Here is a 24,101-nt window from a genome sequence, read left to right as displayed (position 1 = left end):
GTCATTTCACATTTATCACCTTATAAAGTGAATGTCAAAGCACTGCAGCTCTTTGGCATGCTCTTGATGTTTTCTCTGCAGTATATGTTTTTGTAATAGAGTTTTACACACTGTATATGTTAGCTGCAATTTGTGTGTACACATGGGTTTGATGCAGCTCTCTCTCTCTCTCTCTCTCTCAGTACAGTAGAGTATTGAGTATAGAGCATGTACTGTAGGTCAGTGTGTGTTGTGATAACCTCAGACTCATATGTGTTTGTGTATGCACGTGTTTTCATAGCCTACAGTGTTGTCTTAACTTTTTTTCTGAGCTGAGGCAACAGTCTGATGTAGTGCCGATCCATGCAAGCGTAGACATCATATATAGGGACACCTGCCCATATGTTTGTCTATACAAAAATACTTAATGTACAATTAAGCTCTCAGTGTTTTCTCTGCATTGTGTATGGCTTTCTTCGACTAATAGCCTAAAGAAAGAGGCTTACAGCTCAGATATTACACATGATAACAGCCTCTCATATGATTTTAAATGTATTTTGCAGAAGTGGGAGACCTGTGAGACCCGACTAGCTGATCAAACCCAGCATCTAGAGGAGCTACAATCTAGACTAAAGCAGTCGATCCCAGATCAGCAGGAGGAGATGGAAGAGGAACGACTCCTTGTGAAGGTAAACTACTAAACTGTAAAAAAAAAAAAAAAAAAAAAAAAAAAAAAATATATATATATATATATATATATATATATATATATATATATATATATATATATATATATATATATATATATATATATATATATATATATATATTGTGATTTTCATTGTATATATCTGCAAAATGTTGTGGTAAAAAAGAAGATATTTAGTTAACAGTGAAATGTCTTTCAGAGTATACTCCTCTTTGACGGCATGTGTGAACACAGTTTTATCTTTATTTAGTGCCTGTGCTTTTTCTCTCCAAAGCATTTAAGAGAAAAAATAGATAATTCGTCACCTTAGCGCCCCACCAGTGCTGATATACAGCCATAGTACACTGCTACGAGTGTAGCAGAACATCTATATACAACAGTTCGACGGCACAATCTTGTACATAAAAAAGAAAATCAAACACAGAGAGTCTAAAACACTTTTGTGTTAGGAACTACTTTCTTCCGCCATTCATTCACATCCGCAGCTGACATCAGAACAGCAGAAGCCGTTACTAATTCACCAACGTCACTTTAGAGCTAGCTTTTGAATGATTTTCTATAGCGTAATGTGAAGCGGCGCTTCTGGTGTGTAACCCCCTTAAGCTGATGACAAAACAGCAAATTTTGCTCACATTTTAAGATTAAAAGGCTGAACGTGACATAAAATGGCATCTGTCTACAGAGATTTCTCACCAGACTGCTGTTGTGTTTGTGATAAGGAGGGACAAGGCTGAATCCTGCTTCTTATTCGCAGCTTCTTATTGACTATCCATTCCACCTTAAAAACCACCGGCTTCCGTTTTTTAGCTTTTTATCCGTGCTCAAGTGAACACACCGAGCAAGGGCTTATTATGCTGTTCTGGAGCCATCTTGTGGATAGACAATGTCAACCATCTTTGGCCGCCGACGAGCTCTCAGAAATTTTAAATATTTTAAAATAGCCACTATTCTTGCAAATAAACTGCATAGTTGCAATCTAAACAACTACATTCTTGACTTAAAAAGCCTCAAAAGTATATTTTGTTGTCTAACGGCAGTAATATTTGTCAAACTGTAGTATTTGCTTGTTGCTGGCTGTATGTGGGCTTAGTAAAACACATAGGGTAAAGAGGCTGTACGGATGCTGATAATACTTAAATATATCACGGCTATCAGCCAATAAGATTCAAAATCCAGACAGAACTGTTGTATAAATATATTATTATTTTTTTTTTATATATTACATTCCCAGTAATGTAAACTTTTTTTCATCGAAATGTTTGGATCAGTATTTAGTAATTTAGTATTTTTTACTAATTCTTATTTTGTTTGTGAAATGTTTTGGAGACTTGTGGAAAACCTGCTTATAATGAATTAGGTATAACCTGCTTTTAATGTTTTTGTACATGTGCGAAATAGATTTTAGTTCAGTTTAGTTTAGTTTAGTTTTCATCATTACTGGATTATGAATATTATATTACAAAAAAAAAAAAAAAAAAAAAAAATATATATATATATATATATATATATATATATATATATATATATTCATATATATTCATATATATTGTTTATATAAACATAAAAAATACTGTGTTTAAGTCAAATTCTTAACACTTAAACTATACCTGTCATATATTTTACACTACAAAAAAAAAAAATTCCACATAATTCATTTATGTTGTGCCAACACAAATTGGTTGTTAACTTAACACTTGTAACAAACTTATGTGGATTGAACATAAAATAGTTAAGTTGTCCCAATGAAATCTCAAGAATTGTGTTGCTTCAGCTAGTTTTAATTAAGTAGTTTGAACGAGTTAAAAAAAATTTTTTTTGAGTGTATGGTAACATTTCAGAAGTCATAGAAGACATTTTGGTCCCATTTGTTAAAAATCTACTTTCTGAATGCTACTTTATGGCTTCCTTACAACCACGGGGGTTTGTTTTTGGTTATCAGTATAATATAAACACATAAGCAATGTTATAAACTGTCAATTTTAGCATATCATTAGCATGGTATATTGACACTATATCAGTTCAGAGATGTAAAATACATTTAGAAACAGACTTATAGTGAAATATTTTTATAAAGTTCCAGAAACCACAACATCAATTTCAATGTTTTAAATTCCATTGTTTTACTTTCTTTCTGTATGTGCTTTTTTCACTTCTTGTACTGTTGGCTCATTTATTACCACAACAATCTTCCTGGAGTGAACTGGGGATAAAGAATTGCTCGCTTAGTGATTTTTACTCATATAGAGCAATACAGCCACAATAAAGTACAGTAATAAAAATAACTTGAACGATTTAGTGAACTTAAAAGCATCTTAAATGACAGTTAGCATTTAGCATGTGCCGCTATATCACACATACCAGCTTTTTTTCTATTTTGCAAAATACTTTGGATTTCCCTTCCATTCCTGCAATAGGCTTGTTCAGCTGTGATCCTCCTCCTCCTCTTCTCTCCCCTCCCCCTTCGTCCCATGGGCTTTAATCTTGTTGGGCCAGAGGGTGAGAGAGAGATTGTGTGAGTCATCGCTGGGACGTGTGTCAGTGTTTTCTGAGAACGTGTGTGTGACGGCGGTGTGTTATGTTATGCAGGAGGTTCAGGATTGTTTAGAGGACTGGGCCGTCAGTCTCTCCGAGCTCAGCACCATGAAGACGGACCTGTCCCAGTACATCCTGACCGATGACGTCCTCCTTCTGCAGGAGCAAGTGGAGCATCTGCACTGCCAGTGGGAAGAGCTCTGCCTCAAAGTAAGATACTCACAGACATGCTTAACATCCAATTCTGGGGTTTATACTGTTTGTCAGGTTAGTTCCTGCTGTGTTAAGTGTTTAAAATTTAAAATTCTGTCATTATTTACTCACTCTTTATTTATTTCAAACCTTTATTAGCTTCTTTTTTTCTGTTGAACACAAAAGAAGATATTTTGAAGAATGTTGGAAACCTGTAACCATTACTTTCTGGTCTACTATGGAAGTTAATGGTTACAGGTTGTCTGCTTTCTTCAAAATATCTTGTTTAGTGTTCAAGAGAAGAAAGAAGCTCAGAAAGGTATTAGGAGCACTAGAGAGAGAGTAAATAATAACTAAATTTTCATTATGGGAGGAATTATACCTTTAAGTAAGTCAATGTATGGGAAAAATTTATTTTAAAAGTTGTTTTTCATAAATTTTGATAAGTAAAATAAGCAATGGTGGCTTACAGTAGGAGGAAACAGTGGAAATATTAAGCCAGCAGGCATGTGTAAACATTGATAGCTGTTTGTATTTCATTGAGCTAACTGATCAATCTTGCTCTGTGTGAGCAGCTGAAGGAAACAGTCATAGAGAAATAGTTACTATTTGTGTTTAGTTAAAGTTGCACAAGAATGACCTGCTTAGAAACCACTGCTTTTTAACACAGTTTCCACATATAATGACAGATTTATCACTTTATCACTATAGTCGTTTTCTAAAAACAGAAGCCAAGCCTTTTTACCCTTTAAACATCTTGTATATATCTGCTGGTATATTTTGCCGTCTTTAACCTTTTTTTTTTTTAAACATTTGACCCAAACTATAAACATAATCACACACAGACAGCGCTTTCATAGGTATTCCAGCAATTTTAACTCATGGCAACCCACTATCTACACCTAAGAACCAGATTTTATACTTTAAACATTTTACCTTTTAATCATATTGTATTATAGAGATATATTCGGCATTTTTAACCCTTTATTTACTTTTGACCGAAACAATCCCACAGAGACAGCTTATTCATAGGTATTTCAACTATTTTAAACAATGACAACACTTTTACCTTTTAATCATTATGTGTATTTTTTTTTTGTTATATTTGTCAATTTTAACCTTTTTTTTACTTTTGACCCAAACTATAATTCTAATCACACACAGACAGCACTTTCACAGGTATTCCAGCTATATCTAAGATCCAGATTTAATACATTAAACATTTTACCTTTTAATCATCATAGAGTTATATTTGTCAATTTTAACCCTCTTTTTTTTCTTTTGACCAAAACTATAATCCTAATCACACACAGACAGCACTTTTAAACAAGGGTAACACACCATCTAAGCCAACAGAACCAGATGTTTGGTTTTGTTTGATGTTTTTTTCATTATTTCTTATCGATTCAGCCATTCCTGTGAGCTTTTTTAGTGCACTATGTTATTCTGGTGACTGATTTGTGTATTGATTTACTTCCTGAAGGTCTTGCTGCTGTTTTTAATGAATATGGTTGGCTGGAGTCTCTTGGGCTCATCTTTTGGTGGTCTTGTTTGAGTTTTGGGGTGGGTGCAGGTCTTTGACGCCGAAGCGAGAGAGCAGATGGTGGAGAGTGAAGAACACAGACGCACCAGTGAATAGAAGCAGGAGTCTGTAGCTCTTTGTTTTGGAAATCACCCTCAGTGTGTGTCTGTCACGCTGGAGTGTGTCTGTCGGGGGTGTGCACGGAGGTGTTGTCTAATAACAATGAAGTGCACATGTGGCAGCTGTTATAGTTTGAATTTGAAAACTTTGTAGTGACAAGGCTTGTAGAGATGTTTTGACTGGAGGTTTGGTTCTTTAATAACATTTGAAGACAATATGTTACACTACTGGAATATTCTGCTTCTTTGTATTTTAGAATTAGAGTAGTTTATTAACAGTGCATTATTTATCTTCATGAGTTTGTTGTAAATGAGATTAAGGCTTAAATTATTAACTTTTCAGTATTCAAAATGTTTTGATCACTTAATTGAAGTGTATTTCAGGTATATTGACGCTAATTCATTTTTTTTAAATAAGTTTAATGTATAGGGTTTAGATAAACAGATATTTGAGCTGCAAACCAGAAAGGATTAAATACATATACAAAAATATATTTTATATATTTATATTAAAATTATATATTTTTATTTATAATTGAAATTATAATCATAACAATTGAGCATTCATCCACAAAAACTGACAAATTTCATTACATTTCTCATTACATTATTTGATATTTATGTCTTATTTACAGTAAAAACATTCATCAATACAGTGTTTTTATTTTTTTTATTATTTAATTAATATTTAAATTGGTATAAAAAATGTATCCGTAAATAAAATCATTTGAATGTTTCTAAGAATTATATGCATAAGTCAGAACGCATAAATAAATAAATAAATAAATAAATGTAATTATTATTTTATTTTCAGTTTCATTTTCTTCAACCAAAATATTATTTGTATTTTTTTCATTATTATTTATTCATTTGTGTATTTGTTTATTTATTTGAAAATAAATGTTTGAAAATCAAAGTAAGAATCCCTGTCTAAAGCACTGACATGTATTTTATGTATTATCTGTGTACGTGTGCAGGTGTCTATGCGTAAGCAGGAGATTGCGGACCGACTGAATGCCTGGATCATTTTTAATGAGAAGAATCGGGAGCTGTGTGAATGGCTGACACAGATGGAAAACAAGGTGGCGCATAGTGCTGAGCTCAGCATCGAGGAGATGGTGGAGAAACTCAAGAAGGTGAGATAAACGTGTTCAATCACTCAGCCAAAAACACCTCAGATACACTTTACTCTATGATCCAGCATTTTGACTTATCTTGCTAAACCTAAAAAGCAGATTTTTCATATTTATTTGCCAACTTTTCCTGTGCGGCCTAATATTTTAAGCAAGCAAACAACGAGTGTCTGACTAATCAACTCTCAACCTGTTCCTTTAGGAATTACTTTATAAAGAAATACATTTCTTGTTCACTTAAAACTTCTTCACAACAAAAAAGTAATTCTAAAAATCCACATCTCTAATAATAAGAATCTAACTTTATTCTTATTCATAATTCTTTTAAACAACATTTTCCAGGTGATAGAGGATTAAAAACATTAAAGGGTTAGTTCACCCAAAAATGAAAAGTTACTCACAATTTACTCACACTCAAGTGGTTACAAACATTTATGAGTTTCTTTATTCTGTTGAACACAAAGGAAGATATTTTGAAGAAAGCTGAAAATCCTTGACTTTCATAGAAGGAAAAACAGGTACAATGCAAGTCAATGGTTACAGGTTTCCAACATTTTTCAAAATATCTTTTTTTGCAACTAACAAAAATAAAAAAAAACTCAAACAGGTTTAAAGGGTGAGTAAATGATGACATAATTTTAATTTTTGAGTGACCTATCCTTTTAACAGCCAATCAGCTCATTTGTAATAACAGAAATGCTCATAATACTGTTCAATGTTATGGAGGCTAATATTGCAATAATTATGTTCGTTTATAATTACCATTCTTGTTGTGAATCTGCCTTTTCACTCAAATGTTCACTCATATGCAGGACTGCATGGAGGAGATCAATCTCTTCAGTGAGAATAAAACACATCTGAAACAGCTAGGAGAACAACTCATCACTGCTAGCAATAAGGCTAAAGAAACGGAAATCAATGACAAGATCAAGGACATCAATGACCGCTGGCAGCATCTGTTCGATCACATCGAGGCCAGGTAAGACCTAAAATTTAATATAGTGCTTAATGTTACTGTATTATCAATACTGATAGAATATTCCCATAAACAGTCAAATAATATTTAGTGGATTTTCACTCTGACATATGCGAGCTGCTGGCAGAGGACTATCCTATATCCTGTTTCCACCTATTTGCCTAAAAAGGGGTTTTCTAAGAAATATTTCTGTTTTGACCTGGTTTTAACATGTTGAAAGACATTACTTTTGATCTTTTTATAAATTTAGATTAATTTTTTAATGCTTTACATCACTTCAGAGTGACGACTTGTGTGAGGCATGTAATTAAATCAAAGGACAACAGAGTTTCCACTGGTCAAGGAATTTCTGGAAAACTAAAACATTTTAAAGGGTCTGTTTGAGACGTTGAAAGTCGGGGAATAATTGTTTTTTCATGAAATAGTCATTAATAAGTCATTAAATATCAGGAACTTTTGTTTGTTGATTAAAATTTTAGTCTCCATTTATAATTTTTCTATACTGTATTATGTTTTCATCACATTGTTTCACACTTTTACCTATTGTTTAGGTTATTTTTAAGCAATTCTCACCCTTTCCCTTTCTTCTGAGGGCAGTCACCAAGCTGTACTTGTTAACTAAGGCAAACATGCCAAAATAACTTCAAAGACTGTTTTTATAATTTCTTTTCAGATAATGAGGTAAATTATCCAATATTGCCCTTATAATGGCTATTCAAATCATTAAAAATGGAATTCAAGATCAGACCGTTTTAATACTAAACAAAGCACAATAACATCTTGTTTTTTGTCATGGAAATGAGGCTTTTAGTCAGTGAAAGTCAGGGAGTTTGGCATTTGAGTGGGAACAAGTTACTTTTTTATGATTTAACAAATCTGGATGGCAACTACATTTTAATCATAGTCTATGTGCACTGGTAATGCATGATGCAGAAAAAATACACACTTGGTTTCAGCATGTTTTCTCACTACATGTCCTATAACTATTAAATGTTTTAATACAGTTGAAGACAAAACTGAATTGAATTGAACTGCAACTTGACAGATTTTAAACAACCTGTACAAAAATACAAGTGTCCCATACATTTTGAAATAAAACCATTGAGGATAAAAACACAATAAAGCCCTGTGCTTGTTTCCGATGTGGTCCTCACTGTTAAAAAAAAAAAGTATGGCTTAAAGTAAAGTTACTGAAATGTATACAACAAACAGTACCTTGACATTTTTAAGCAGGAACAAAACTATTTACAATACAATAAAAAAAAAATCATCATCATCCACCATGCAGACTAACTATAATCATCAACCATCTTTTGATCGCTTTTTTGAACCTCAAGTCTTTTGTTTTAGCGAATGATTTGCCTTCCTTTGAAATTTTAATTGAAGTACAGTTTAACCAAGCAAAGACATCTTTCACAGTATTTCCTTATATTTTATACATTTTCCTTCTGAATAAAGTCTAATTTCTTTCAGTTTGGTTCTAATAAACAAAAAAAACTCGAAGTCTGAACTGCTAAATTCCAAAACTGCTAAGGTCAATATTATTAGCCCCCTTAAAATGCTTTTTTTCAATTATGTACTGAACAAAGCCTTTAAATTGCCCTTTAAGCTGAATACTATAGTATCTTTGCAAAATAATTAAAATATTATGTACTGCCATCGTGGCAAAGACAAAAGAAATAAGTTATTATAAATGAGTTATTAAAACTATTATGTTTAAAATGTGCTTTCTGAACAGAACTATTTAAAAAAGATGTTGTCTTCAGCTGCATAAGGACATAAAGGAGGTGGTCTTCTGTGGCAGTTTAAATGCATTTGACCGCATTTAAAAAGAAATCAAGTTGAATTTGACATTTATTTTTAACAAAGGCAGTGGTTGAAAACGGACAAGCTTAAAAGTCCTATATTTACATATGTTTACCGTGGTGATTGTATTGATGAATATGCATCTTAATACCTGGTGTAATCAGGGCCCAAGCTTCATCTGAGTCAACACGGATACAAATGTGGACATTAATCTGACATTGATCCGATTCATCTCAGCCACCCTTTATTAGACAGCGAGGAAGTGCAGTTTGTCTTATTCGCTGCAGTGTAAACATCAGCTCTACTGACAGAAGGGGATTTAGATGCGTACGTGCACGTGGCATCAGTTCAGATGGGCGTTATCAGGGTGGAGCCTGTGAAAGGGGCTGGTTTTTCCAGCTCTTCCTATGATTGACAGCTCTATGATTAGACAGATGGTGGCTGGAGCTTCAGTCCCACTGATGACCAGCTTGTTGTTTTTTTTTCCCCAAGTGTGCCCTTTCTCAGGTCTTTGGTTGCAAATCTCTGGATTTGTAATAAAATGCATTCAGTGCTTTTTCACCTCACAATACAAATTCTGTTCATTTATTCTAACCCTTTTAATATTTAAATATTCTTGAGCGCAAATGAAGATATTTTTAATGAAATGAAAGTCTTCATTGAATATCTGTTGGCCTGAAACAAAAAAATCCATATGAACTTAGCAGTTTAATCCAAGTCTTCTGAAGAGACACAATTGCTTTATATGATGAGCAGAAGTAGTTAGACTTCTGTTTGGTTATAAAAAGCATGTCAGTATAAGAGTTTATTTTGAAAAAAAAAAAAACTTCCTCTGAAGGAAATATTACATTTATTAATATTGTCTGTCACAGTTTATTTTAAGGTACAATTCTTGCTTTTAATAAACCATTAACTATGAATTTTGCCTCAAACAATCTGTTTGACTTTCTTTTTGTTGTTCAACACAGCAATCTGAAAAATCTTTGAAACCTGTAACCATTGTCTTCCATAGTATTTGTTTTTCTTACTATTGAATTCAAAGGTTACAGTTTTCTAACATTTATCAAAATATCTTCTTTTGTGTTCAAGAGAAGAAGGACACTTTTTGGAGAGTAAATGTTCATTTTTGGTGAACTATCCCTTTAAATGCTGTGGATTTTCTTACTCCTGTACATTAGCGTTATTAAAGATCATCTGACATATTAAGAAGTAAAACATTTTTTTAACTAAAGCACTTGGCTACACCTTTAAAAAATAGCTTTAAAGTTACACAGAGTTACGCAGATCAGCTGGTTGAATGTCATTTAATATAATAAAACACAGTGCACAGTGTTTTTACTTCACTAGTAAATTTAAAAGGTCCTGTGAAATGAAAATATTGTTGTTTAGATGGTAGTATAAAGATATAGGTGGTGTGCTCCAAAACAGTGACAAAATTCAAAACATTTGAAGATATAAGCATCCAATACTTGCAGTTTGTCACATCTGCCAAAATGTATCAACGATTTCTCATACTTAGTTTTCTCATCAAATCTTCTGACCTTCTCGATGATGGGTTGCAGTTGGAAGGGCATGCACTGCATAAAACATATGCTGGATTAGTTTGCGGTTCATTCCGCTGTGGCGACCCCTGATTAATAAAGGGACTAAGCCAAAAAGAAAATGAATGAATGAATCTTTCAATCTTTTAAATACTCTATAGTATCTGACTTGTCCCACCCCTCAATAACTCACACTGGCAGAGCTCAAATGAAACGATATTGGCTATTTTTATAAAGGAGAGGAACTGTGTCCTGCCCTGTCTTTAGATACTTAAAATATCTTCAAGTACATATTTAAAGTATCTATATACTTTGTCGGGCATCTCGGTGGTGCAGTGGGTAGCACCTTCACCTCACAGCAAGAAGGTTGCTGGCTCGAGCAACGACTGTGTCAGTTGAGGTTTCTGTGGAGTTTGCATGTTCTCCCCGTGTTTGCGTGGGTTTCCTCCAGGTGCTCCAGTTTCCCCCTTAGTCCAAAGATATGCGCTATAGGTGAATTGAGGAAGCTAAAATTGTCCGTAGTGTATGAGTGTGTGAATGAGAATGTATGGGTGTTTCACATTGATGGGTTGCGGCTGGAAGGGCATTCGCTGCGTAAAACATGTGCTGGATAAGTTGACGGTTCATTCCGCTGTGGCGACCCCAGATTACTAAAAGGACTAAGCGAAAAGAAAATGAATGATATACTTTGAGTATTTTTTATTTTTATTATTGCGTAACTAGATTCCAATACAAAATATTGTACACTGTGCTTTTACACAAATGCCTAATTTGTGTATCTTGTCCATCACTGTTACGCTGGTTTAATTTTTGCTTGTTTTATTCCTGCTTTGCATGGACATTTTTTTATTTTGTTTTGCATGAAGACATTGCTCTGCATTTGTTTCTACAGAGCAGCTCTAGTCTATTTGAATGTTAACTCTGGCGCTGTGCCACTAATGTCAAGGTTTTAAACTGGCTTTGCAGGTGCATGTAGACACTAAAAGTAGCTTTGTGGATCAGTAGGTAACCAGGCACGAGACTTGGCTGTCTGTCTGCTCTCACCTTGAGCTGGAGCTTTATGGCTGTCAGTATTCTTTCCCATCAACCAACCGATGAGATCAAGTAAAAACCAAATCATTATCCCAAAATAAAGGCCTTCAGGGGGATACAAAATGAAGCTGCCAGTTTTTTTAATTCCTTTTAATGTTTTTAAAGTCTACTAACTTTACATATTTTTGTGTATGCCTAGAGAGAGTGTTTTAGTGTTGAGTTAATAATTGTTTGCCTGAGGTCAAAGTTCACAAGTGTGACTCCAGCATGTTGAAACTTTGTCTCAGCTGGTTAAACTATTTTGACTGTGTCACTAATTAGTACTTTTTTTACTTTGTATTTAGACCAGCTGAAGAGATATGTTATATATATATATATATATATATATATATATATATATATATATATATATATATATATATATATATATATATATATATATATATATATATATATATATATATATATATATATATATATATATATATATGGCAAGTTCAGTATAAGTAACTGTAATTAAATCACATAAAAATTAACAATAATACCTTACTTTACTTTTTTCAGTAGAATTGTCATTTAATGTAAGTAACTATTTAGCTAATTACACTCAATATATGTTTAATAATTCAGTATTTTTTTCTGTTTATTTTTTCAACTTTTACACTGACATTTTCAGCAACAACAAACCTTTGAACAGCAGTAAAAATATGCCTGTGTATAATATTTGCATATTTGCATGCCACTCACATAACTTTTAAATTTGTGAGTGTGTGATTGAGACGAGTGTCTAAGCAGGATTACAGAAGTTGACACAGACGGGTCCGACTCTTTTGTGACTTAAAATCACAGCGGAGTTCACCCTCACAGCATCTGCACACGCGGCAGCTGCTGTCTGCTAGCACAGGCCTTTGTGTCCACTCGCCATCCCATAAGTCTCCTGTCTGCACTTATTGTGTCTCTCGGCCAATCAAAATCAAAGCTCCGGCCTTTTACTCAGCTGCTATTTGCTGGGTGGGGACAGCCTTTATATTATTGAACCCTTGGTGACTTACAAAACTCTGCTCACTGTTGTTGGACAATGGGGCAACTTGGGACAGAGGTTGTGTTAAAATCTCCCCCGCTGAAGCAAACTCTTAAAGATTCCCACTTCTAGTCGCTGTTTTAAGGACACTTTTTATAGTGCAGGTTAAGAATTAGTTTTTTCAGTTTCCACTCAGAAGTTCATAAACCTGTAGCTGGTTTGGTGTCTATGGCAACAGGTTTGTTAAGCTTTTTTTATGTGAGTGACCGCATTGGCTTTTAAAATGTGTGCGATTTCTGTGTCTCTTCACAAATAAGATTCCACATTTTAACATAATCGTTATTCACCATGACTATCATCCTGAATGCATATCAAATACTGACTGACCGTGAAGAGGGACGATTGAATTCAGAGTGCTGAAGTGTGCTGAATCTTCCCAACACCCGTGAATTACCCCCTTCTGAAGAGTAAAAGACTTTGGCAGCAGCTCTGTCTGTGTGAGGCCCACCAGCGTAGTTCCCTATGGCCCAGATTTAGCTACTAATTTAGCCAAACTGCTTAAAGTTATTCTGAACGCCGAACTTAAATCGGTTATTACCAGTGGTGGAGTCCTTATACGCACATATACTCAGTATGCCTACTGTTTTCCACGAGCTGTTTGGGTATTACCACTTCTGAGGATCAATAATTGCGTATACCCTCGGTATACTCGCTTGTTTTGGTGATTAGACTTCCCTAATTTATGTGTATTTGCATCTCCTTTAACTGTCTACTGAATGTATTTTTTTACCTCGCATCTTAATTTGTTGCAATTGGTGCGTTTGTTTAATTTGCGCCATTCCCCACTCCCTGACGACCACAGCAGATCTGAGAAGATTTCGTGAGACTTTTTCGAAGATTACAACAAATCAACTGAATGATGTCTTGCTACAACTTTCAAGTAAAATTTAAAAAACAGCATGGGTGTCCCTTTAGCACTCCTAAATTTCCATTCGACCCCCCTTAAACTTTTTTTGCGATTACCCTTATGAACTGTACATCACTAAATGACCGCCTCAGTCCCCTTTAAATTTTTTATATGAAAACGGCAGCAGACTTCAGCTCCTCTGTTTTCAACTAATTTTTCATTTAATCAGCAAACCACAGCTCTGAGCACATTGTGTGTTTATTGATAAATTGTTGGAACATCTGCATATTATTATATATATTTAATTAGGCTCATATAAATTTAAATGCAGCTTAATACAATTAGCCACTCTCCTGGTCTGCTGGGGTCACTGTTACCCAATCATATTTAAATTGGAATTAAAATGAATAAATTTGTTTTAATATGTGTAAATGGATAGTTCACCCAAAAAAATGACAATTGTCATCATGTCATCAGGTCTGCATATAAAAGTATGGCCAACTGGAATGATTCAACTTTTTTCTGAGGTAATTAGTCTATATTATTGCTGAAATGTGTATCACAAATACAAAACCTGAAGCTAATTGTTTGGGTCTTGTCACATGATTTGCAGTGCGCTTGTGACATTCTGAAAGTTTTCAACTCGCTGTGCTGTAGATGCACCCTGACTCTCAATTTTCAGTGTCCATTTGAAATATTGAACTCTGAGCACCTAAAAGACAGTATGTAAACAGCCCCTAAATCTTTCATAAAGGGATTTGCTGTGATTTAGGTAAAACATTTTAATACTGAGTATATATTAAACTCTTTAATAATAGATCTTCATAATAATAGTCATTCAGGCTTGTGTTGTGTAACATTGCGTCACACTTTTTTTACGGTCCGTTTGTTAAATTGAAGTTACATTGCATCTACATGCCAACTAATTCTTATTAGATTATAAGTGGACTGTTAGGTTGGGGTTGGGGTTAGGGTTAGTGTAATTATGTACTTTTAAAGTTTCTTATAGTCAGTTAAATGTCTGTTAAAGGAGCAGTATCAGCAGATATTAAGCAGACAGTCTGCTAATTCTCAAATGTACCATCAAAATAAAGTGTTACCAACATTGCTGTCAGAAATCCAGCATCGAACCTTTGTATATGATAGGTTTGCCTATGCTAAAATGATGTTATTATATTCTGGGTCAGCTTTTCTGTGTAGACCAGCTTTGACTTTTACTATTTACCTGTCGATGGAAGGTATTGGCAGCATGTGTAGGTGGGTGGAGCTGACAGTGATGTAGAAGCAGGATGTTTGGATCTGTCCACACGAACACAGTTCTTTTTCTATGTAAACTGGCTGTGTGTAAACCCAGTATCTGCTGACTGACTTTTTGCAGGTTTCTGATTGGCCAGCTTGACGTTATGGGGTTGTATTGCCACCTGTTTGTTTGGCGTGCTGACGACAGTGCATCATACTAGTGTGTTTTTGCATTTTTATGTGGACAGAGGTTTTTATATGGGTCATCGGTCAGTTAGTTAGTTAGTTAGTTAGTTACTTTTGATTAAGTGATGCAACTGAAATGTGTTTAAATACTGTTTGGGCTGTTTATAAAAATGTAGTTAAATGGTAGTTAAATGGTAGTGCTATTTAAATAAGTAGTTAGTTAAGTGGGTAGTCTGTATTTAATTTAAATTTATGAATGCAACCAGATTGTCTCTACATATTATTTGTGTCAAATTTTAATTGGTCATTTTAAATGATTAAAACTCATTAATAAGTTATATATTTATAAACACACACACATACATTGATCAATCCACAATACCACACTGACCATAAATCTGTTTAATATTTTATGTAATGCATTGATATTACAAACTGAAAAGATGTCATTTGCAGAAAGTAATGAGCATCTGCACTGTCCGCACTGTAAATGACACATCTCTCGGCCATTCAGTGAAAGGCAGAGAAAGAGAGAGAGGGGGTTGAATATGAGTGAGGGACGACCAGAGGGGGAGAGAAATGTATACCACAGCTTCCAGTTTGTGAGGAGAGCGAGTGTGTGTGAGATCAGCTACAGCCATTCAAACATGCTAACGCTAACACGAGAGAGCCATGGAGCCTCACCAGTTTGCGAGTAAGTGTTTTCTAATTGCATGCACAGGACTGTCCTGAAAGCATGCATGCATGTGTATGTGATGGGGGGGATGGGCAGTGTGTTTGTCAGGCTGTGTGTTCCATGGCTAACACTAGCCTCGCTGCAAGATTCTGCTTTCCATGGAAACACTTGTTTCTAGGGAGGATGTGCATGATTCTGGTGTGAAGACCTGCATTTGTGCAGGTCTAAACAGATATGGCTATGAAAAGCATGCATCTAGTATCATGCATCGTGTATAGAATCATGCAGTGACAATAATTATAAATATGCAAGATTTATTTGTGTAGTATTTCTCAGCTTTTAAGGCTTGCTCATATTGATGTGATACAGAAAACACTTGTTTCATTGCTCTTCTCTGGCTTATTTCATTGCACAGATGTTGTTGTGCTTGTAATTTTATTAACTGTATTTTGTTTGTGATGATATGAATAGTGCTCTCTTTTGTCGCAGTGTTAATAAATCCAATTGTTTGATTCAGTACATTACTGTCTCGTGCACTTGCGTTGTTGTGTGATGTCACTTCTTCCACATCAGCACTCAGGTTTGTTTTGGTCGGGCCTCCATTGGAACAGTCACGTGATCATGAAGGAATGCCACCATCCTCTTAGTCACATGACGTCACTCTTGTAGTCTGTGAAAGCCTTGTACATGCTCAGACTTTTTCAGTGGCTTGAATGGAGTGAAATGGACAGAAGTGATGTGGGTCAGCGCACACTTAGGTCAAGGGAAAAAAAGCCTTTTGTCATTTATCGTGTCTTTGTAAACCTTGCTGTATAGGATTGACATTAGGTCAGGGATTGATTACTTTTTGTGTGAATTGTTCCTCAAACATCACAGATCAAAACGTGCATTATAGAAGTCATGTGGCAATTCATTATTTTCTGGTTCTAGTAGCCCAGAAGAAATCTATTTTTTACAGATGGGAAATGTGTGGGTTTTTTTGCAATAACTTTAGACAGATGATGATGTGTTCATTGGGCGACGCAGTAGCGCAGTAGCTACTGCTGTCGCCTCACAGCAAGAAGGTCGCTGGTTCGAGCCGCGACTGGGTCAGTTGGCGTTTCTGTGAGGATTTTGCATGTTCTACCTTGTGTTCGGGGATATTCGGTACAGGTTAATTGGGTAGGCAAAATTGTCCGTAGTGTATGAGTGTGAATGGGTGTGTATGGATGTTTCCCAGGGATGGGTTGCGGCTGGCAGAGCATCCGCTGCGTAAAAAACATATGCTGGGTTAGATGGCGGTTCATTCTGTTGTGGCGACCCCGGATTAATAAAGGGACTAAGCTGAAAAAAAAAATGAATGAATGAATGATGTGTTTATTCAGTCCTTGCAGGGACTTTTTCTTTTTATATTTGTGGCCTAAAATATCTAATTTTGTGATGGCTTTTCTTAAAACCTATTGCAATTTTTTCTTCAATTAAAAATATAAAAAATACACAAAAACTTGTAAAAAATGTTCATCTTTTTTTATCTCAAGAACCACTAGACTAGCAACTAATAACTAATACGGAGTAGTAAATACAGAGAAAATTATTATATTATCACAAATATCTGTGTAAAAGACTTTTTAGTTTATGTAATAATTCATAGTCGTAATACAGATCTTCGTAGAGTAATATTAAAGGCTTGATCTGGAACAAGGTAAAACAGTAATGCAGCATTAACTGTTCTATTGAATACAAGCAAAGATTTCAAGAGAATGACAGTCTGCCTTATTTTATTTCAGGGTGAGGAAGCTGAAAGAGACTCTGGTGACCGTACAGCAGCTGGATAAAAACATGAGCAATCTCCGTACCTGGCTTTCCCGTGTCGAAAGTGAACTGGCCAAACCCGTCATCTACAGCATCTGCCACAACGAGGAGATCCAGCGCAAACTAGCAGAGCATCAGGTAATCACTGCAGCTCGCCTGACCGGAAAAAGCATGTTACGTCAGTCGCTTCTTTTTCATTCTTCAGTCAAATGAAAGCAGAGGCGAGGTTTCCGTTGACAGCAGTGTTTGTGTTGTCAAGACAACTACAGAGACTTTTAAAGATGGAGGAGAGACTAGCAATCGCTGTTTTGAGTTATCCAGAGCTGTATGACTTTACAAATATTGAATATTACAATATTATTAAATATTACAATCATAACAACATCGACAGCAATACTCACGCACAATACGCAGCTGATTCAGTCGTTTCCTAGTGACATAAAAATAGCACCGCTCACCTCTTTTTTTTCTTGTTAACAAAAAAGGCAGTGTGGTGCACCTCGCAGTTTTGGGGCGTGAAAGCGTGTTTGTTGTGATCGGCCCCTAAATGTGCAACACATATTTGTTTACTCGTAGGAAAATAACACGTGCAAACCAGCACTTGCTTCTGTCCTGGATCTGCTTCATAAACAAATAGGCTATTTATGATTTAGTGTGCAACCAACAAATCATCCTTTTTTCCATTTGGAAAATTACAGTTATTAATAGTTCTTTTAAAATATCCGTTTTCAAAATAGCCTAGCCTAATCTACAAATCAAACAAATCCAAACATTTTCTTGATTTTTGCAAAATGATAACTCCGCACCAAACTGAGGCTTTCATTTAACAGCTTATAAAACATTTATGCAATTGAATGCAATATCATATGTACACAATAGAATTGTCATATTATATAGAAGCCTATACTTTACTAAAAGTCAACATATGAGCCTTGTCGTTGTCTTTCATGACACGCAACACGCACACATGAACTGTGAGTGATTGAGGAAAACTAGGGAAAACCAGACGCTCAAGACATAATCTTTAATGACGTATATTAAATATGTTGATAGAGGCTTGTAAGATATGAATTAAAGTGGAGCATTAATTAAATGCATAGGCCTGTTTTTCGTGGAGCAATTGATTTGAAATTTTTATTTGACTAATGATTGGACAAACAGCCTATGCTGGTTCTGAAAAGGATTCAGTCAGTGTTTTTTGTTTTGTAAACTAAATTTGTAATTTAAGTGAAAAATAGCAAGGGCAGGACTATTAATTTATACTAATTTTATTTAGTTTATTCTTTTTTCTATGCTGTTGGAAACACTGCAGATGTGTGACGATGCTTAGTTGTTCTGTATTCTGTTGTTCGCATGTTAAAATAAATCAGTATTTTAAAATGCAATATTTAACGTGTCACACAAAATGGACACATCATTTTTTTTAAATTAAATAGTTTTATAGTAATCTAACCATTAATATTCGGTTAACGAGCGGCGGTTGTTGATTGGCAAAATTAACCGAAATGAGCATCTCTACTCTAGAGTGAAATCTGTTATTGTGGAGGTTGATATTAATACTTGTCTGTGTTTCCATTTACATTAAATCCAAAAATGCAACACTAAATACATCTCTGTTGGTAGGTTGGTAAGCTCTATGCACTGTCTTGAGCTGTTTGTGCATCAAAATAGAACTCTTTTTAATATTCACCACCCTTCCAAATATGGTCAAAGCCAACCAAATCATATAAGGGCTAATTCGAAGGCTGAAAATTCACCATTTTTAGAGAATTTTTGCAATTTCCTAAGCTACATACCTTCTGTTATATTAAACAGATTCTATCAACACATTTTATTGCACCTTTAATAAATACTGTAACAAATCTTTTGCTCATTGTATGTTAAAGTTTGTTGCTGCATAAACTAATGGAACCATATCAACTTACAGTTTTTTGGTATCTTCCAGAGTGTGATTGTGTTTGTGTCCTTCAGGACTTGCAGAGAGATATTGAACAGCACACAGAGGGTGTAGCGTCTGTTCTGACACTGTGTGACGTTTTGCTGCATGATGCGGACGCTTGTGGGAGTGATGGAGAGAACGACTCCATTCAGCAGACCACACTCAGCCTGGACCGCCGCTGGAGGAATATATGTGCCATGTCTATGGAGAGGAGAATGAGGTCAAAATCCACATATTTGACTGCATCTGTGTCTAAGTTCTATTAGTTTTTCTAACACCTGTACTCTATACTGTCCCCTGCAGGATTGAGGAGACATGGCGCCTATGGTGCAAGTTCCTGGACGATTATGCTCGTTTTGAAGAGTGGCTGAACACAGCAGAAAGAACAGCTGCCAACCCCGCCACCAAAGATGTGCTCTACACCTGTGCTAAAGAGGAACTCAAAAAGTTTGAGGTTTGATTCTTTTTAGTTCATCGTAGTGCAGTATATGAAATAACAGCAGAAGTACTATAGATAGTTCAGATGTAAATTTTGTATTTTGATTACCTGATGAATAGATTAACTGTTTTTTAAACATGCGCACATGCAGGCATTTCAGCGTCAGGTCCACGAGCGATTGACACAACTGGAACTGGTGAATAAACAATATCGGCGTCTGGCGCGAGAGAACCGGACTGATGGAGCCAGTAAACTGAAGCTGATGGTGCATGAGGGAAACCAGCGCTGGGATACACTACAGAAGAGAGTGGCCGCTGTGCTTCGCAGGTTAAAGGTCAGAAAATTACATCTGTTCATATGTCACAACATTAAGACCATCCTTTATTAAGAAGCCATTTATGTGAGATTGAAAGCTGGAGTAAGGATTGCTGAAATTCTTAAGTTTTGTAATAAAAATACACAAAATCTTGAAAAATGTTTCTCTTTTTATGTCAAGAACCACTGAACTCTAAAATTCCTGGATTGACCATTATTCAAGCATTTTAATTGAATTTTGTTATTAACAATCATGTTTAAACTCCAAGTTTCTGGGGATAATGTAAATTGCATTGCATGTTACATTAAAAGTTCCACCAAACTTTGAAATGTGGTGAAAAAATTATATATTTTTTATTTGCATTGCCTCATGGGACTGTTGTTATGTCCCTTAAATATATATGCATAAGGTTAAACTTTAGGGTTGTTTTACATATTGGCCACAAAAAGGCAAAAGCCCAACTAATAAGCAGTCGGAAAATTAGCTATACACAAATTTTTAAGTAAAAGACTCTGTAGTTTATGTAATAATTCATGTTTATACTACAAGTTCAGCTTGTCCACATTAATAATAAATTATATGTGTTCAAATATAAACAAGAAATTGTAAAAATCTTTCAGAATTTTGCTGTACCAGCTGTATATTTGATCAAATAAATGCAGTCTTTTTGATTAAAAAATTTTAGATTCCTTGAAACTTTTCTGAAACTACCCTTTTGAACTATGTCCTAAATATTAAGTTTTCGGATACTGGCTGGTTTGGTATTGGCACTTAATAAATGCCTGCAAAAATGTTAAAATTAATTGCATCTCTGACCTTCGAGCCTTTGTTACATAAATGTGCTCCGCTTTTCATTTCCATGATAAAAAATGGTACTTTTACCTCTGTAAAAGCTCAAATTTGCTCAAATGTTATAAAATGCTTTTCCTCTGTGCAGCACTTCACATCTCAGCGTGAAGACTTTGAAGGAACGAGGGAAGGGATTTTAGTCTGGCTGACTGAGATGGACCTTCAGCTCACCAATGTGGAGCATTTTTCAGAGAGCGATATCCATGAAAAGATGCGTCAACTAAATGTCAGTACCCTCTGTTTTTTATGTAAAAAAGTTTTATGAACTCTAAAAACTCTTTGGAGTCACACATTTTTTTTGGGCCTTGGAACATTTAAAAATGCTCTGAGGTTTGTGTTTATTTCAGGTAAAGGGATAGTTCACTGAAAAAGAACAATTCTGGCATCATTTACTCACCCTTCACTTGTTTCAAACCTGCATGATATTCCTTATTCTGTTAAATACAAAGGAAGATATTTTGAAGAATGTTGGAAACCGATATCTATTGACACCCATAATAAGATTTTAAAAAATGCAATGGAAGTCAATAATTATCATTCTTTAAATTATGTTGTGTTCAAAAGGTTTTCCAATCCCCCGAGACCTTCATTTATCTACATATGAAGATATTTTAGATGAAATCCAAGAGCTCTCTCATAGACATAGACAACAATAGTTATGCGAACATTAACCAAAAACATTGTCAAAACATTCCTTGTGACTTCAGTGGTTTAATGGTAATCAAAAAAGCTCCAAGGGCACTTTTGTATGACAAAAAAAAGGAAATAAGACTTTCATCTGGATCTTCTCTTCCGTGTCTGGTCAGGGTGTTCATTTACTATGAGCAGTACAAAGTATTGCCACTAGAGTCAGCAGCACAACATGCAATCATGGTATTCACCATGGTAAATGTGCTTCCTGACCTGATGCAGGAGATAATGGCGAACAATATAATGTTTACTCTTTTTTTTTTTTAACTTATGATTACAGTTGAACCACTGAAGTCGACCATGTTTTTGGTTTCCTTTCTAAACTTTGAACCTCTCAGACTGTTCCTGTCTATGGAAGGTCAAAGACCTCTGGGATTTCATCTAAATTATTTTAATTTGTGTACTGAAGATGAACGAGGGTGAGTAATTAATATTGGAACTGTCGTCTTTGCGTGAACTAATTCTTGAATTTTCTGAAAGGCTAGAAAATAAGGTACTAAAACATACAACTGGACTAAGAAATATGTCTGGACATATAGTGAGAATGAAGGACTATTGTGCTTTTGTCTTCCTGCAGGCATTTCAGCAGGAGATCACTCTAAACACTAATAAAATCGATGCTCTGATTGTGTTTGGAGAGAATCTGATCCAGAAAAGTGCTCCGCTGGATGCCGTGCTCATTGAAGATGAGCTAGAAGAGCTTCACTCGTACTGTCAGGAAGTGTTCGGCAGAGTCGCCCGATTCCACCATCGTCTTATCAGTAGACGCCCGGTCAGTTTCAAACACCAAACAAAGACTCTCAAGAATGAGTACTCAATTTAATTCAATCCCTAGGTGGAAATAGCGATTAAAGAAAATAATTAGCATAACTGCTGTTCATAATGTCTTTGAACAAGAGATATTACATGCCAATGTGAAAATGAAGTGCTATAAATGAAAATAGAAGTTATATATACAAACATAAAAAAAACATAGAAGTATTCCTAAAAAAATGCCTGGTGCATTATGACAGGAAGAGTGATGTCCTACGGGTGGTTTGTCAAGCCCACTCACCTACATGGAGCACACTCATGCATCCTACAGTTAGGTGATGCATTGTATATATGTTTACTAAAGAAAACTAGATCTTTAATTTAGTTTTGAACAGAGAGAATGTGTCTGAGCCTCAGAAGCTATCAGGAAGGCTATTCCAGAGTTTAGGAGCCGTATATAAGAAAGCTCGACCTCCTTTAGTGGACTTTGAATACTGATTTACCTCTTTAATCTCTTGGTTTTTTACAGGTTCTTGAAGAGGAGCGTGAGTTCTCGGACAGAGACACAGATCCGGAGGACTCTGCTGATTTCGGTGGGGTGTGGGAGAGGGAAAGAGAGGAAGAGGAGGCTGCCATGGGCTGTGATGTGTCGTTAACTGTACGTCAGGCTGTTTCACAGCTATTACCGCCTGCTTTGGAGCGCTCAGGCCGTGAGACGCCTGTCAGTGTGGATTCAATTCCGCTGGAGTGGGATCACACTGTGGATGTGGGAGGATCTTCTTCTCCGGAGGAGGATGAGGAGTTGACCTACTACAGCGCTCTGTCAGGTAACGCTTTACTGACTGATCTCTGACAATACTTTTCTTAGATCTCTCTGCGTGATGTATGAATAATACTGCATTTTAGAATACATTTTCACCTCTTGTGAAATTTGAATTCTTTAAAAATATTTCCCAAGTGCTGTTTAACAGAGAATATTTGTTCAACACATTATTAAACACAATAGTTTTAATAACTTATTTCTAATAGCTACTTTCTTTTGTTTTTTAATTTGATGACAGTATTTTAGTAGTTATTTTGCAAGGTACTAGCATTCAGCTTAAAGTGTTGCACTCACTTTTGGGGTTTACACTTACTTGAATTTAAATAGTAATTGTTCTTGAGCCCAGTGAGCTACAAACATAAATAAGGTATCATTGGAAAGAAGACACTTTGAGCTTTACTATGGTTCATCTAGAAAGTTTAAAAATATGAAGTTATACATTATGAAATAATGAAAAAGAAAAATTATACTGTGTTCAATATTTGTTTTTCCATATACAAGCACAGGAAAACATTTGTGTAATAAATAAGTAAAATATGCCTTGAAAGCCAAGTGTTTCATGAGTATATATTTCAAATTTATGAAGACAGCATGCAAAATAGGAATTCTGCAAATTGTTTTCTGAGATCATATCAGTGTCCTTTTTTTCCCCAAAAATCCCTGCCCAAAACTAAAACAGTAAGAGTTGCTGAATAATTTGGTCTACATTCACAGTTCATGTATCTTTGGAAAGAAGACACTTTAAGCTTTACTATCCATCATCGAGAGTTTATAATGAGAGAAACAAACAAAAAAAAAAAGTTAGAAATGCTTAAATCTAGGGTAGTTAGGTTAATTACTGTAGGTAAGTCATTATATATATGTATAAGTCATTATATATATCATTATATAAAAGCAGTTCACAGAAGATCACAACTGCATAATCAATTTA

The 24,101-nt window shown here is 35.1% G+C and overlaps 1 protein-coding gene across 20 annotated transcripts in view; it reads left to right on the top strand.

Annotated features, from left to right (window-relative positions):
• syne2b (spectrin repeat containing, nuclear envelope 2b) overlaps positions 1 to 24,101 on the top strand; it is a 195,197-nt gene that overhangs the window by 145,063 nt on the left and 26,033 nt on the right. For all 20 annotated transcript variants that reach the window (XM_068213093.1, XM_073920199.1, XM_068213088.1 and 17 more), the window contains 11 exons: positions 543 to 668; positions 3,275 to 3,430; positions 6,031 to 6,189; positions 6,999 to 7,165; positions 17,337 to 17,499; positions 19,333 to 19,520; positions 19,604 to 19,754; positions 19,891 to 20,073; positions 20,993 to 21,130; positions 22,172 to 22,366; positions 22,877 to 23,174. In XM_068213093.1, coding sequence (XP_068069194.1) covers positions 543 to 668; positions 3,275 to 3,430; positions 6,031 to 6,189; positions 6,999 to 7,165; positions 17,337 to 17,499; positions 19,333 to 19,520; positions 19,604 to 19,754; positions 19,891 to 20,073; positions 20,993 to 21,130; positions 22,172 to 22,366; positions 22,877 to 23,174 — 1,924 coding nt within the window. The remainder of the gene's footprint in view (positions 1 to 542; positions 669 to 3,274; positions 3,431 to 6,030; positions 6,190 to 6,998; positions 7,166 to 17,336; positions 17,500 to 19,332; positions 19,521 to 19,603; positions 19,755 to 19,890; positions 20,074 to 20,992; positions 21,131 to 22,171; positions 22,367 to 22,876; positions 23,175 to 24,101) is intronic.

Source organism: Danio rerio, chromosome 13, assembly GCF_049306965.1.
Source record: "Danio rerio strain Tuebingen ecotype United States chromosome 13, GRCz12tu, whole genome shotgun sequence".
In the NCBI taxonomy this organism is placed as follows: Eukaryota; Metazoa; Chordata; class Actinopteri; order Cypriniformes; family Danionidae; genus Danio; species Danio rerio.
Note: the sequence above shows the minus strand (reverse complement) of the source record. Positions and strands in the feature narration are given on the sequence as shown.